General features: G+C 38.3%; 1 protein-coding gene across 3 annotated transcripts in view; it reads right to left on the bottom strand.

Annotated features, from left to right (window-relative positions):
- Positions 1-13,708, bottom strand: part of ascc3 (activating signal cointegrator 1 complex subunit 3) — a 368,707-nt gene that overhangs the window by 304,319 nt on the left and 50,680 nt on the right. For all 3 annotated transcript variants that reach the window (XM_008432855.1, XM_008432856.2, XM_008432857.2), the window contains one exon: positions 1,411-1,612. In XM_008432855.1, the coding sequence (XP_008431077.1) occupies positions 1,411-1,612 (202 nt within the window). The remainder of the gene's footprint in view (positions 1-1,410; positions 1,613-13,708) is intronic.

A 13,708-nucleotide genomic window follows, 5' to 3' on the forward strand; every position in this document is an offset into this window, starting at 1 on the left:
GCCGGGATGAGGCTCAGTGCCTCCAAATCCGAGGCCATGGTCTTGAGCCGGAAAAGGGTAGAGTGCCTTCTCCGGGTCAGGGCAGTCCTCCTGCCTCAAGTGGAGGAGTTTAAGTATVTGGGGATCTTGTTCACGAATGAGGGAAGAAGGGGGCGGGAGAACGACAGGCGGATTTGGGTCAACGTCTGCCGTGAAACGGGCGCTGTATCGGTCCGTCGTGGTGAAGAGAGCCGAGTCAAAAAGCGAAGCTCTCAATTTACCGGTCGCTCTACGTTCCCACCCTCATCTATGGTCCTGAGCTTTGGGTCATGACCAAAAGAACGAGATCACGGATACAAGCATCTGAAATGGGTTTCCTCTTCAGGCTGTCTGGGCTCTCCCTTAGAGATAGGGTGAGAAGCTCGGTCATCCGGGAGGGACTCAGAGTAGAGCTGCTGCTCCTCTACGTCGAGAGGAGCCAGTTGAGGTGGCTCGGGCATCTGGTAGGGATGCCTCCTGGACGCCTCCCTGGTGAGRTGTTCYGGRCACGTCCCACCGGGAGGAGGCCTCGGGGAAGACCCAGGACACGCTGGAGGGACTATGTCTCTTGGTTGGCCTGGGAACACCTTAGGGTTCCCCTGGAGGAGCTGGAAGAAGTGGCTGGGGAGAGGGAAGTCTGGGCCTCGCTTCTGAAGCTGCTGCCCCCGCGACCCGACCCCAGATGAAGCGGAAGAAAATGGATGGATATACTAAATGTGTCTGGTATAGAATTTTGTTTTACAGTACTTGTACACCACAGAACCAGAGACTTTGCAGCACTTTAATCACTCCCCATCCTAGTGGAAATGTTTACACCCAATCCGAGTAAAATTTAGCTGTGGGGGTCTGAAAGTTCTCAATTAAGTTTATTGCAAAATACTGATAGCTCATAAGTATTATACATAACCTCTTTAAAATATTTAATTCAACAGATACAAAAAAAATGCTAAAATGGCTTTATGTTTCTGAATATAACCCTTCCACCTCATTCGTTATTCAAAAATAAATACTCCTGTCAATATTTGATGATTAATATAAAGACACATGTGAGAGGCATCTGAGGCTTACCTCTCCACTAATCTTCCTTCACATTGCACAGAATTTAACCAGGCTAAGTAATTAAAGAGATCACTGCTCCTTTTTGTCATCCACTGAAATTAAACTTTCATGATAATCTTCCACAGGAGAGGATATGTGATAAGCTGCAGAGTCACTGTAATGTTGCTTTTTGACTGCTTTATTTTCTTAGTTGGATTTTTGTGAAGCTGACGTTTTGCCATGAAAAATACATAATCTTGTCTTATTTTTTGCCGAGTCCTTGGAGCGAAAGCAGAGATGGACGGATTTAAGACAAAGACAACACAAGAGAGAGAAAGTTTGGAAGTGATATACCGCTGAGCTCTCATCTCTTTTGGGTCAAAGGTCAAGACAGCCTCTGAGAAGTCACCATCATCACTTCCTTTGGTTCTCTTTTTCTCCTTCTTTTCTTCTCGCCGGTAGATTTTCATCATTTGTTTCTCCTTCTCTGACTGAATGATCACCTGGCAACCGTAGGCAGGCTTGGCCATTTCACCACTGACCTTTCGGCTGACATCTGGGAAACAGAAAGACATTTGTGGAATGTATAGTAAGTTATAAAAAAGCTTTACCTACACTTGACTTAATGCTGTATGACTTTAAATAAAGGTTCAAAAGAGACTGCAACATTAGCCAGAAAAACACAGCAAAGCCTGAAACACGTTTTTCAGTATTGTATTATATGCTTGGATATAACAACAAAATGGCACTCTGTTTAACATGACCTTCATGCAATAGAAATAACCTCAGCATAATTAAGCGTCAACAGCCAAAAGAAAATTCCGACTGATCACACAGGAGATAAACCAAAATAATAAGATTGACTATTCTTCATTATCATTTCTCATTTCTAGCTCCAGTGAACATGGAGGTGGCAATGCATGGGTTAATGTTCCCCACTACAGTCTCCCCTGTTTTAGACACAACAGCTCAATAAAGGGTAGAATTGCTCTTGAAAACAGATGAGATCTGATGATTGCACCAGGGCCTGGGCTGATTGACTGAATGATTTCTTCTTTATCTCGTCTAGTGGCTCTACCTACAGCACAGCTCTCCACTCATTCTAACAGCTCTCCTCTTCCTGTCACTCTTAGCCTCCCTCCCATTACCTCTTCCACACCCAACCCCTTTAACTCTGCCACCCTCTATGCACCAATTCCTCTGTCAAAGCCATTCTCCATCCTAAACGATTGCTCTCTCTGAGTACTAATGTGTCTTATTTTGTGTCTCTCACAAAGATTGCCTCCAAATGTGCAGGATTCTCATTTCCTCAAGTGATCATGGTGGTATAATTGCAGTCAAGAGCACCACCAGGACAGTTCATGTTTGGTTACAAGCTGATTTGAAGGTGTTTTTAGCACATTTGAAGTTGTAGTCTTTCAGATAATTATGGGGTATTTTCAAGATCAAATATCATATCATGAATATAAAAATGTTCTACAAACTATGAAGGTTAGAAAGCTCTTAACCAGACTTTTCTTCAAACTCCTATATATGGAATGCTAAGCAACTTGACAACTTCTCACCAAGCATCTTGATTCTTAAAATATGACAACACCACCATGTTACGTCATCAGTGCAAATGACAGCTCCGATAATCTGGCCAAAACTGGCTTCCATCTTCCAACTAAATACTCTGCTGCTGGTGGGCCTTCGTTTCCAGACACATGAATCTCTTGGTTGTTTCATGTACGTGGCTGAAAACTAAAGGGGACAGAGCCTTTCAGTCAGTGGTTCTAAGACTGCAGCTCTGTTTTGTTGACTATATGGATGTTTTTGAAAAGCCAACTGAAAACGGTTTTACTTTCTCAAGATTTTATGCTATGAATTTATTGTGTTTATTGTAATATTTTGTAGTAAAGCGACTTGCGATTTTATGTCTTCGAAAAGCACATTATAAATAAACTTCACTTATTAAATTATAAACCGTCAAATACCGACCATTAATTTTCCCTGAAAGGAAAGTCTTGCCTTTAGACTCAATAGAATCTAAGTGAAAACTTGCAAATCACTACAAATCAATATATAACCTCCTGTCAACTGCTGTAAAGTAAATAAAACTGACACTGATCATCAACATTGCTTTCATAACAGTATCAATCCTATAAAACCTCTACTCCTACACAGGAAGGAAAACATCTGCTGTGTCCCCCTGAATGCCTACAGCCCCACTGCAAACTCTCATAACGAAATGTTTTGAGCAGCTTGTCAAACCACATATCAGAACCCACCTCCCTGTACTGGTATAATGGTTCAAGTTTGTCAATCACTCTAGTCAATCGAAGGCAAATGTTATGTTTAGTAGACCAATGGAGAATGTTCGTTTTGACCTAAACTCTGAATGTCCTTACTGAGAGACCAATCCAATTTCATTAAGTTACACAGCACCGATTCACAACAAATGTCTCAAAGACAACTTTACAAAACAATTCAGTTAAATCATCCATACATTCCAATTGATCCTAGTTATCAAACAATACAGCATACTCATTGACTTGCAGCACTCACACCTCCTGGACGAGAATGTAGCAACAACCGATTATGATTGGAAAGAAAGAAAAAAAACAGCCGTGGTGCACACTGGTCATCTATCATGTTGTGTATTTCTCACAGTGTTAGCATGCAGCTGTTGATTAACAAAAGGAAAATATTGTAAAACCATGACTAATATTGTACCATGACTAATTCAAGGGAATAATGAATTATTACACAGGAATGGAGTGAAGCTTTGTACAGACACAAAACACCTGATGCCCAATGCAAACCCCATAGGACATGATGTGTATAGATCTCTGAACACCTCATCTGATTTAAAAAAAAACACATTAAGATTGTGAAACATATCAATGTTTGACTCGGTGATGTTTCACCCTATTTAACGCTTTAACAAATCAATCATTCTGACAGAAATTACCACAAAAAAATGACAGATTCTCATAACTATATACTTAACTATACATTTTTTTTCTAATACACTGTAAAGCTTCTTTGCAGAAAAGCGAATAAAACAAAAACAAATTGCTTCATAAAAAAAAATTACAAGAAAAACATTTAATGTCAAAGTGAAAACTGATTTATACTAAATAATGGCAAATAAAACTATGTAACATAAAATTTGTGACTGAATAAATATTCACCACATTCAAGTTAGTATAAAATAAATGTACTTTTTTGGCTGCAGTCACAGCATGGAGTATATGTGGACAGGTCTCAATAAGACAGCACATCTGGGGTCTCATATATAAAAGAGTGTACAGCTGTCATGATGAAGTTTTGTAGTAGAAGTGTCACTGCATACATTGTGTTTAGAAATCTGGATTTGTGGTAAACTAGATGCAGCCTCGTGTGATATTTCTCAGCCCCTAAATGCATATTTATATGCATGTTTATTAATACTAATTTGCACTTGGGGGCAAATTAGTATTAATACCGAGTAAGCTCCCACTACCTGTTTGAATAATCATGGCAACAGCCTCTGCTTGAGTTTGTTTCCAACTACAGATAATAACAACAGCATTTATTGAAAAGTTGCCTTTTAATAAGGCAACTTTTTAAAGTTGGCTTATTAAAGGGTTAGGGTTTACCTTTACCTTTTAGGTGACCTTTACTAAAAGGTGGCCTTTTAGTAAAGGTCACCTTTACTAAAAAATAAAAGTAATGAAATTAAAAGCAAAACACTAAGAATAAACAAAAAAACAAAGAAAATAATTTAGAAATCAAAGATTATTATTTCAATTGATGAGTTTTCAGCTGGAGAGTCCTTTATATTGAGCCAGAAAATCAATTATTCCACAGTATGAAGAAATAATGTTGAAGCAAGTCCAGATTGCTTCAACAATCTGGGTTTATATTAAACCCAATACTATAAATGGGTTTAATATAAAACCCATTTATATTAAATGGGTTTTATTTTTGTTACTATGCTTTATTTAATTATTAAAAGACTATTCTATTCTATGTGTTAGGGACATTCCCGATTGACATATAAGTTGCACATTTACAGAATGGAAATGCTTTCTATTCATAAAGGCACATTGGTTTCCAGATGGTACCCTGATAGCTATATTAGTGCACGGTGTACAGAAAATGGATGGACGGATGGAGCTGCAGAGTGAGGGAACCATGTGTATTTGAGCAATATACGACTGGTTAAATAATGACTGATATTCCCAAACCGTCAGCAATTTCCCACAAAAATTCTGTTTGCAAGGAATTCCAGCTTTCTGAGAACTACAGCTGGTAATGCATGGTTCCTTTGATTACATTTGCAACATGAAGGCAACTTTTGCAAAGAGCTCCAGAATGATGGCCCTGGTAATTAGGTAAAGCAGTCCTTTGTTCTGCACAATGTGCTTCATAAAGAGGGTCTGGGTTCTCGGTTATTGAGAAACAAATGCTTCCTGGAGGTATTCATCCTTTAGATTTTACATAATTACAAAAGTTTGGCTGTGAAATTTGCACCAGTTTGACACTACCAAGCTTACCTAAAGTTGCTTGTGCTATAATCAACCAACCTCCACTGCTAAGAGGGAAGTGCTGATCTGAACTGTTAATGTGAATTTAATATTCGGAAGCGGGGCCAACACAGACTGAACAGTCCTGTCCAATTCCTCTGCTGCCTATGCTAAAACTACAGTTAGATTACAATTCTAAATGAAGGAAGGCAATGGCCAGGCTAGGATAATCTGAAGCAACTACACAGCAAATCCAGCAGGCCCAAATTAACTCTGTCAGATTTGATTTCAACATTTTTAAAGTGCACATATGGATCCACAACAGGAAGTGCTAATTTAACTCTTTTTGAAGAGTTGGGACCTTGACTCTAATCACATGTCAAATATCAAATCTGCTGGTTAGTCATTTAACACTAAGCAACACTAACTCAGTGTTAAATCTTAAATATTAACTCTCCCAGAGTATTTTTTAACTTCATAAGAGTTATTTGTAATTAATATTAAATAGGTATTTTATTGTTTCAAACTCTTTGAAAAATAAACATTTAATAAAGCGGCAACAATTTTCTGAAATGCATTTATTTCAAAACATGCATCATAATTAGAAATACAACTCACTTTCATTCACATATTGCTTATCAAAAAGTGTAACATATTTCAGCTGGTCAATGCAAAGAACAGTATGCTTAGTACATTTTTCTTCAATACAATATGCATGAAATTGTCCAAAGTACAAGGTGGAGAAAGTAAAGCCTACATCATATCATACATAAAAGTTTGTGTAATATGATATAGTAAATTTTCTTTTAACACATGTAGATTGCTGGATATTACATAACAGGCCGACCTGGTATTCAATGCCTTATTTTCTTACCCAGTTCATATTTCTGTTGAATATCTAATAAGAGACAGGGCCTCTCTGCACTCCTCCAAAGAGCTGTCCATTCACTAACGCAGATTGTCTTCGGGTTGTTGGGCTTTCCGTGAAGTTTGGCTGCGGACACCAACGTGCTCCTCTTAGGTACTGCATTGGACAGTCTTGAGTCTCCAAGTAAGACAGCCAGTGTTGGTCTCTGGATCATAAACAAAAAACATAATGAAAAATGGAACAAAGGAATACATTCTTACTACAACTCTAACAACAAGCCTCAGTTACAGAGATGTTGAATTTCAGAGATATTAACACTTGCATAACCATTTTTGGAGCAAAAATCTTGGAAGAAGCGACGGAGGGCTGAGGGGGTGAGAGGGACTTATGCTGACAACTGGTGATTCATCCTCAAGCAAACTTATCTTAATATCTAGAAAAAAGGCAATAAAATGATTTAAACTGCTGTAAAATGCATATAAAAAGGCTCAAAAACTGGAATAAATTATACCGGGTATTAGTGCGGAATATGCTTTTGTCATGAAAAAGCCTTTTACAGTTTATTAAAGAAAACAAAAATCAGGAACAGAAAGGTTGATAAATCTGACCAATATTCATGTAAAAGTTCAACATCATGAAAAGATCCAGATTAATACAGATTTGTTCAAGTTACCCAAGAATTTGACTGAATGTTCACCTGCTCGATTTTTTTCTCCAACACTTAAACTCCGCAAACATTTGGCATGCTAAACTAAATATGCTTACACCGAGCAATGTGGCGAATGTGACGTGACGTCTATCATACAGGTTGGTTTCTACTCAAAATAATAGCAATATCACCCATCTCAGAAAAAAAATTACTTACCAAGTGTGGTGAACAACTCAGACATGTAGAAAGCAAATTGTTCTGAAATGACTTGGCTTCTGTTGCTTCACTAGGAACCTGTGATCCGGAGTCAGTGAATTAACTCCTTTAGTGTTATAGCCACTGTAAGAGTTCAGAATTAAGAAGTCAAGAGTTATTGATTCCATTTTAACACCTTCAGATTTGATACAGGAATACTTTGTTTTAACATTGGATTTTAACTACCAATATTAAAGCTGCAAGCAGCCTTGAACGGCCCTCGCAGCTCAGCGCCGCTCCGGCCTATTTGCCACCGCGGGGGTCCCAGCACTGCCGCCCGTCAGCCACCGCAGACACTCTCGCGCAGTTAGAGCACCCGTCCTTCAGGCCGTATGCATTGATGTGTTCGGCAGCGCTCCCTGATGACGCATCAAAAATCTGGTGCCGATCGGCTTATGTAGCGAGAAGATATAGCTGATTTGATAACCTTGGGGGCACAGTGGAGTCAAATTACAATTCAATGCTGTTGGGCTCTTTAGCTGTGAATAAAGCTCATAAATATCCAGTTTGGTGCCAATCGCATGTTCCATGTGTGATTTAGAGTCAATCGTATGCATATGGCGAGGGACTGCAATTCGCCATTTGGGCACGCCCACACGGTTAAGCCAGCATTAACAGAGTTCATCATCATGTCATTTTATGTCAGTTGGCACAAGATTAAACTCCTCTTAATAATAGAGTAAAGGTAAGGTATACAGCATAAAAAAACAGGTGAATGTGACCTTGTGTGTGGAAGTTCTCACTTTTATGTTTTATGGCGAATAGTCAAAGGTTGCCACTTAGCCATGCCCACATGCTTTGACATACAAAAGTTTCTGTGATAACTTTTGACCTTCAATGTCTCAAAACTCTGCTAACTGAGTTTGAAATCTGTATCTCAAGAGCTGAAGGAGGAATTCGATCAGATGCGACGTCTATGAAAAATAGGAAATCGTGGCTTCAATCTAAAATGGCTGACTTTCTGTTGGGTTTGGACCATGGCTCCAAGACTTTTTTGTAGGTCCTGACACGATACACATGTGTATCAAGTTTCATAATTCTAGGTTAAAGCATGGCTTGGGGCTGACCATTTAAAATATTCTAGGGGGTGCTATAGAAAATTAGGCCACGCCCTCCAAATATTTTTATGGATTCCTCTAGGGGGGCCAATAAGGATCCATCCTAGTGAGTTTGGTGCAGCTCGGCTTGAAACTGTGGAATTTACGGCCAAACGTAAGGCGACGGCGGTACAGGTCACTTCGCCAAGAGGCCACGCCCACCTATTCCATCGAAAACGGGGTTTGAATCCACAACACAAGAACATGTCTTCTGTCTCTGGACACAGTTTCATGTTGATTAGGTCAAAGGGGTCAGATAGCGACCATTCACAGTAAAGTATGCCACTTCCTGATATCAGGGGGCGTGGCCTTAGTGATATCATCACTTGACCATTGAGTGTTGTAGGGCACCCGATGATCAATCACTGAAAGTTTGGTGCCTCTGTGAGTTTTTGTGTAGGAGTTAACAGTTTTGTATTTTATGGCGAATACGTGAACTTTGACCCCAGGTAACTCCCTTTAGGAGGCACGAAAACGCAAACCTGTGATAACTTTTAATTGGCCATGCCCAATCTGACCAAGTTTGAAGCCGATTAATCAAAATCTCTAGGGGGAGTTCGATCAAATGCGAAGACTGTAAACGGCCAAAATGGGGTCAAAATCGGAACTTCAATCCAAAATGACCGACTTCCTGTCATACTTGCACTATGACATTAACTGTACATTTTGAGCATCCTGGGGAGCTCAACAAGTATACCAAATTTCATGTCTCTACGATAAAGTAAGTAAATAGGAAAGGGTCTTTTGAAAGTCGCTAGGTGGCGCCGTTGAGCCGTTTCTTTTGCGATTTTTCCAACGATCTTAAAATTCTGCAATTTCACATGGGTTCTATGAGCCTGCCAAGTTTGGTGAGTTTTTGAATATGATAAGGCCCCCAAAAAGCCCCCTAAAGAGGGGGAAAGAATCGTAACAATAAACAGCACGATTTCAAGAGGCCTTCGCAACGCTTAGCTGCTCGGGCCTAATTATACACCCCAGTTACATAAACAGAATGTGAATATTGGAATAAAATTAACTCTGCTTTTGAACAAAGTCTACTGACACCAAAACATTTAGCACTTTTGAATTTGCTTTGTAATAAACCACTCATCATCAAGTTCAGAAACCAAAATCCTTCCACAGGCCATGTCCTCCAGCAGTGCCAAAGCCACCATTGTTCCACCATTATGCACACCTTTCGCTGCTAATTATGGACATGTGTGATTATCTATGCACCTTGTCCTCCTTAATAATCATCAATTGTGACCTGTTTGCAGTTAATCTACTAATCTGAACCTGTTTACTTCATCAATGAGAATCAAAGTGCCCCACACATAAAATGCATTTCAGGCACTTTGGCACACAGACCGATGCGCAATTACATCAATATGTAACAAAAAAATTATATTTACATTTGAGTGAGGTTTTCCTATCATTTTATTTACATACTTGTGTGTTTGTTTTTGTGTCTGTCCTTGTAATGGTCCCTACATAGTAAGGACCATTTTTCCAACTAATACTATGTTGTGAGGATTGGCTGCTCCCAAAGCCTGGATCCCAAAAGAAGATGTGCTACTATTGGATTAGGTTTAGGCCTAAGGTGTGAATTGAGTTTAGGTTAGGTATAGCATTAGGCATAACCTAATCAAAGTTAGGTTTTGAGTAAAGGTCAAGGTTAGGCTACAGAAATAAATGAAAAATGAATGGAAGTCAACGTAAAGTCTCTGTGAAGATAGAAAGAGAAACTCTGTGTGATTATGTGCAACCTGTATGAGATTAAATGTAGTTCAGTTTCATCTTTTAAGTTTAAACAATAAAACATTAAAATTACAAAAAAAACTGGGTCTGCTTCTCCTTGGGTTAAATAACTGAATGGAGTCATATTTAATTGACTCCAACATATTTCATCCGAAGTGCCGAAATCAGTTCTCATTGACGTGCTGAAAATTATATAATTCTTTTCGCAAAGAAGAATCCACCTGCCAAGCTCCACACCAAACTATGAGTTCAATTATGTATGTCCAAAGAGTTCATTTATTAGTTTGGTTTCATCTGACCAGCCTGTTTTCTCCCACTTACTTATTGGTTTTGTGGGACAAACTATACCTGATATTTTCTTCCTGAAACTCCTTGGGAGTAGTCTTTCTACTTTTGACCTGTCTATCAGAAATCTTATGAAGGGCAGCTGGTCAAGGTTGGTTAATCAGGAAAATATGTTTTTTCCCCATTTCCAGCTTATGGACCAACAGTGTTGGCCACTGTCAGTCTGTTTCGCAATAAGATTTTTTTTTGTTGTTGTTAGGTCTCATTTCCTTTAAGTGTTATACCACTCTGTGCAACAATTTGGTAATTACAGCCATATGAAAAGGTTTGGGCATCCCTAAGATTCTCTATTACTTTCGTTTCCAAATCTTTGGCTGTCTGGATCAGCAATTTCAGTTTTATATAATCAAATAACTGATGGACAGTTATTTTTGGATTAAAAATATAAAGTGCAATATGAATGAAGACAAAATTTGACAGGTGCCTAGATTTGGACTTTTTAAACTTTTTAACACCGATTCACTGGAACATAAATATTGGCTTGGTACGCTCATTAAGACTTGAACGTCATAAGAAAATATATTTGCGGTGTCCAATTGCAAGCTGTTCTCTGACAACTTGACAACATGGGGGGCTAAAAAAGCTCTCAAATGACCTGAAAACAAAAATTGTTCAAAATTGTTGAAACTTTGTTAGGGGAATTATATAAAAAGTTATCTCGACAATTTCAGCTGTCAGTTTCCACTGTGAAGAACAGTGCAAGGATATTGAAGATCACAGGTACGTTGTTAAGCCCAGAAGTGGCAAGCCAAGCAAATATCAGAAAGACAGCAAAGAAGGATGAAGAGAACAGTCAAAGACATCACACAGACCAGCTCTAAGGACCTGGTCTGTGTGATGTCCAGGTCCCTTTCCAGATTAGGTCACTTTCCATAGTTCAACAATTCAGTGCACTTTGCACAAGGAGAAGCTATATGGGAGAGTGATGCTGCTGAAGCATTTTCTGCACACATGCCACTAACAAGCATGTGTGTGTTATGCAAAACCAACAGAGGATATTTTTTGTACTAAAAATTGTCACGTTAACAGGAAATGTAAAACATTGTTACTGAAAGACATTGTTGACAATGCTTAAACATATAACTATAGTAATAAAAACAACAAACCAAAAAGTATATATAATTAAAATAAATGTAATTTTTATTTGCCCTTCTGTTAAATCCCAACTAAGTAATCAGCCAGTGGGTCTTAAAACATGATGTAATGCTGGTCACATTTAGAGCTGACGCAAAGTAAAAATAAACTAAGCAACTAAGCACAAGCATTGTGCACTTTGCACAATCCTTGTGTTAAGTGCACTGAATTGGGGTCCATAAATGTCAACATTTTAACAAAGACCCCAGATCTAGAAATTTAACATTTGTTTATTGAGATTGACAGTGCTGTTAAAATTGATTTAAAGGTTTCAGTATAGATAAATTAAAAGATTTTAAATTGCTTAACATTTAAGCAGCAGTTCTCAGAGATTATTTTTTTAAAACGGGAGACTAGCCCCATAGAGAAACACCTGAACCAAAGGGAAATTACGTTCCAACTACATTTAATGTTCACAAATTAGAGAAGCCTGCACGTTAATTGCCGGGTGGGCAGAAAGAAGGAAAAGAAAGAAAGTAGGAAGAAAAAAAGGATATAAAAAAGGAAAGAAACAGAAGAAGGGGAAGAAAGAAAGTATTTTTACTTCTAAAGTGACTGCTGGAAGTAACTGTAAAGACAAACATCTACTTCCAGTTGTAGAGGTAGTGGGAGTGACAAGACTACTGAGTAAAATGTCAGCTTTAAATTCACAAAGCCAGTAACCAACAAGTCAATATTCACAAGAGTTAACATCTCTTCAGAGTAACTAACTCTAAAACAGGCTACTGAAAAACAAACCCCAACAACTTGAAATGATCAAAAATGCTTCAGAAACTTAACTACTTAACTATTCAGATAACAAATACAAATTCAAATGATCGGATCATTTGAAAATGAAATGATATCTTGATGTGATGTTCCTAAAATGTCCATTCTGACAGAATGCGTCTCCACTCCCAGTGAAATGTGGAAAGGAGCCACTGAGAGAATCTGTTGTCTTGTAAACATATGAATGCCAAGCTGTGAACTGCAATTTAAAAGCTAATCAGCAAGAGACAGGCATTCCTTCTAAATCCCACTCTTACTCATGGCATGCAAATAGCAGAAAATTTAATCAGCCATTTTTAACCCCTCGTGACTTTACCCTCAGTCGTCAAGGCAACACTAATCTCAAAAGCTGTCTGCCAAGTGAAATTTCTGAGGCTGATCTGGGTTCTTCAAAATTTCAACAACATCAGCTGAGTTTTAAAGTACCATAAAAGCATAAATACAAATGCAACTGGTTCTCTTTGGTTTGAAACGTAAAAAAAAAAGGCTAATTATTCTGCTAGTTAAGTTGTCGACTAACAATTGCAGAAACCATTTTACACATTTAATACAGCAGAAAACATTTACAAGTTAAAGAGACGGTTAGGTGGAATGTGAAGCACTGTGGAGTCCTCTGGACTTCAAAAAGTGCAAAACAAATACAGGCCGTTCAAGTACGATTTTACCAAACAGCCGACACCAGTCAGAAGTAACTGTCTTTAATGAGTCCTTGCTATTGAGATACAAATATTGAGGAGGCGGGGGTGTTTAATCACTTTGTTTCAACACTAATAAAAGCTAAGGAAAGAGTGACAATAAATGCATGGTAAGGTAATTTTATTTATGAAGCACATTTTCAGCAACAAGGCAATTTAAAGTGCTTTACATGAGTTAAAAGGAAATACAAACAAAATAAAGAAAAAGAAAGAAAAAAAGAGGAAAGAAAACTAATCTAATATTGTTCTAAAGTATGTAAACTAAGTGCTCCTGTTCAGGATTGCTAAATATCCAATTCCATTTCTAAATAGTGAGTACTCTACAGTTTCTGATAAAATAAGCTAAAGAGTGACTTATCTAATTCCTTTTCTGGGTTAAAGTGAGTACTCCACAATTCTAAGTTTGTTCTAAATCCTTTTCTCCGTTAAAAGTAATATAAACTAAGCAGTGACTGTTCCTGTTAAGTATTTCTGGATTCCAAGTTCGTAATTATTCTAATTCTAATTCTGATTCAATTTCTGGGCTGTATAATATTGATCTAAATAGTGCATACTAGAGGTGTGCCGATCGATCGGCCACCGATCATAATCGGCCGATTTCCGTGAAAAAG

Source organism: Poecilia reticulata, linkage group LG16 (assembly GCF_000633615.1).
Source record: "Poecilia reticulata strain Guanapo linkage group LG16, Guppy_female_1.0+MT, whole genome shotgun sequence".
NCBI lineage: Eukaryota > Metazoa > Chordata > Actinopteri > Cyprinodontiformes > Poeciliidae > Poecilia > Poecilia reticulata.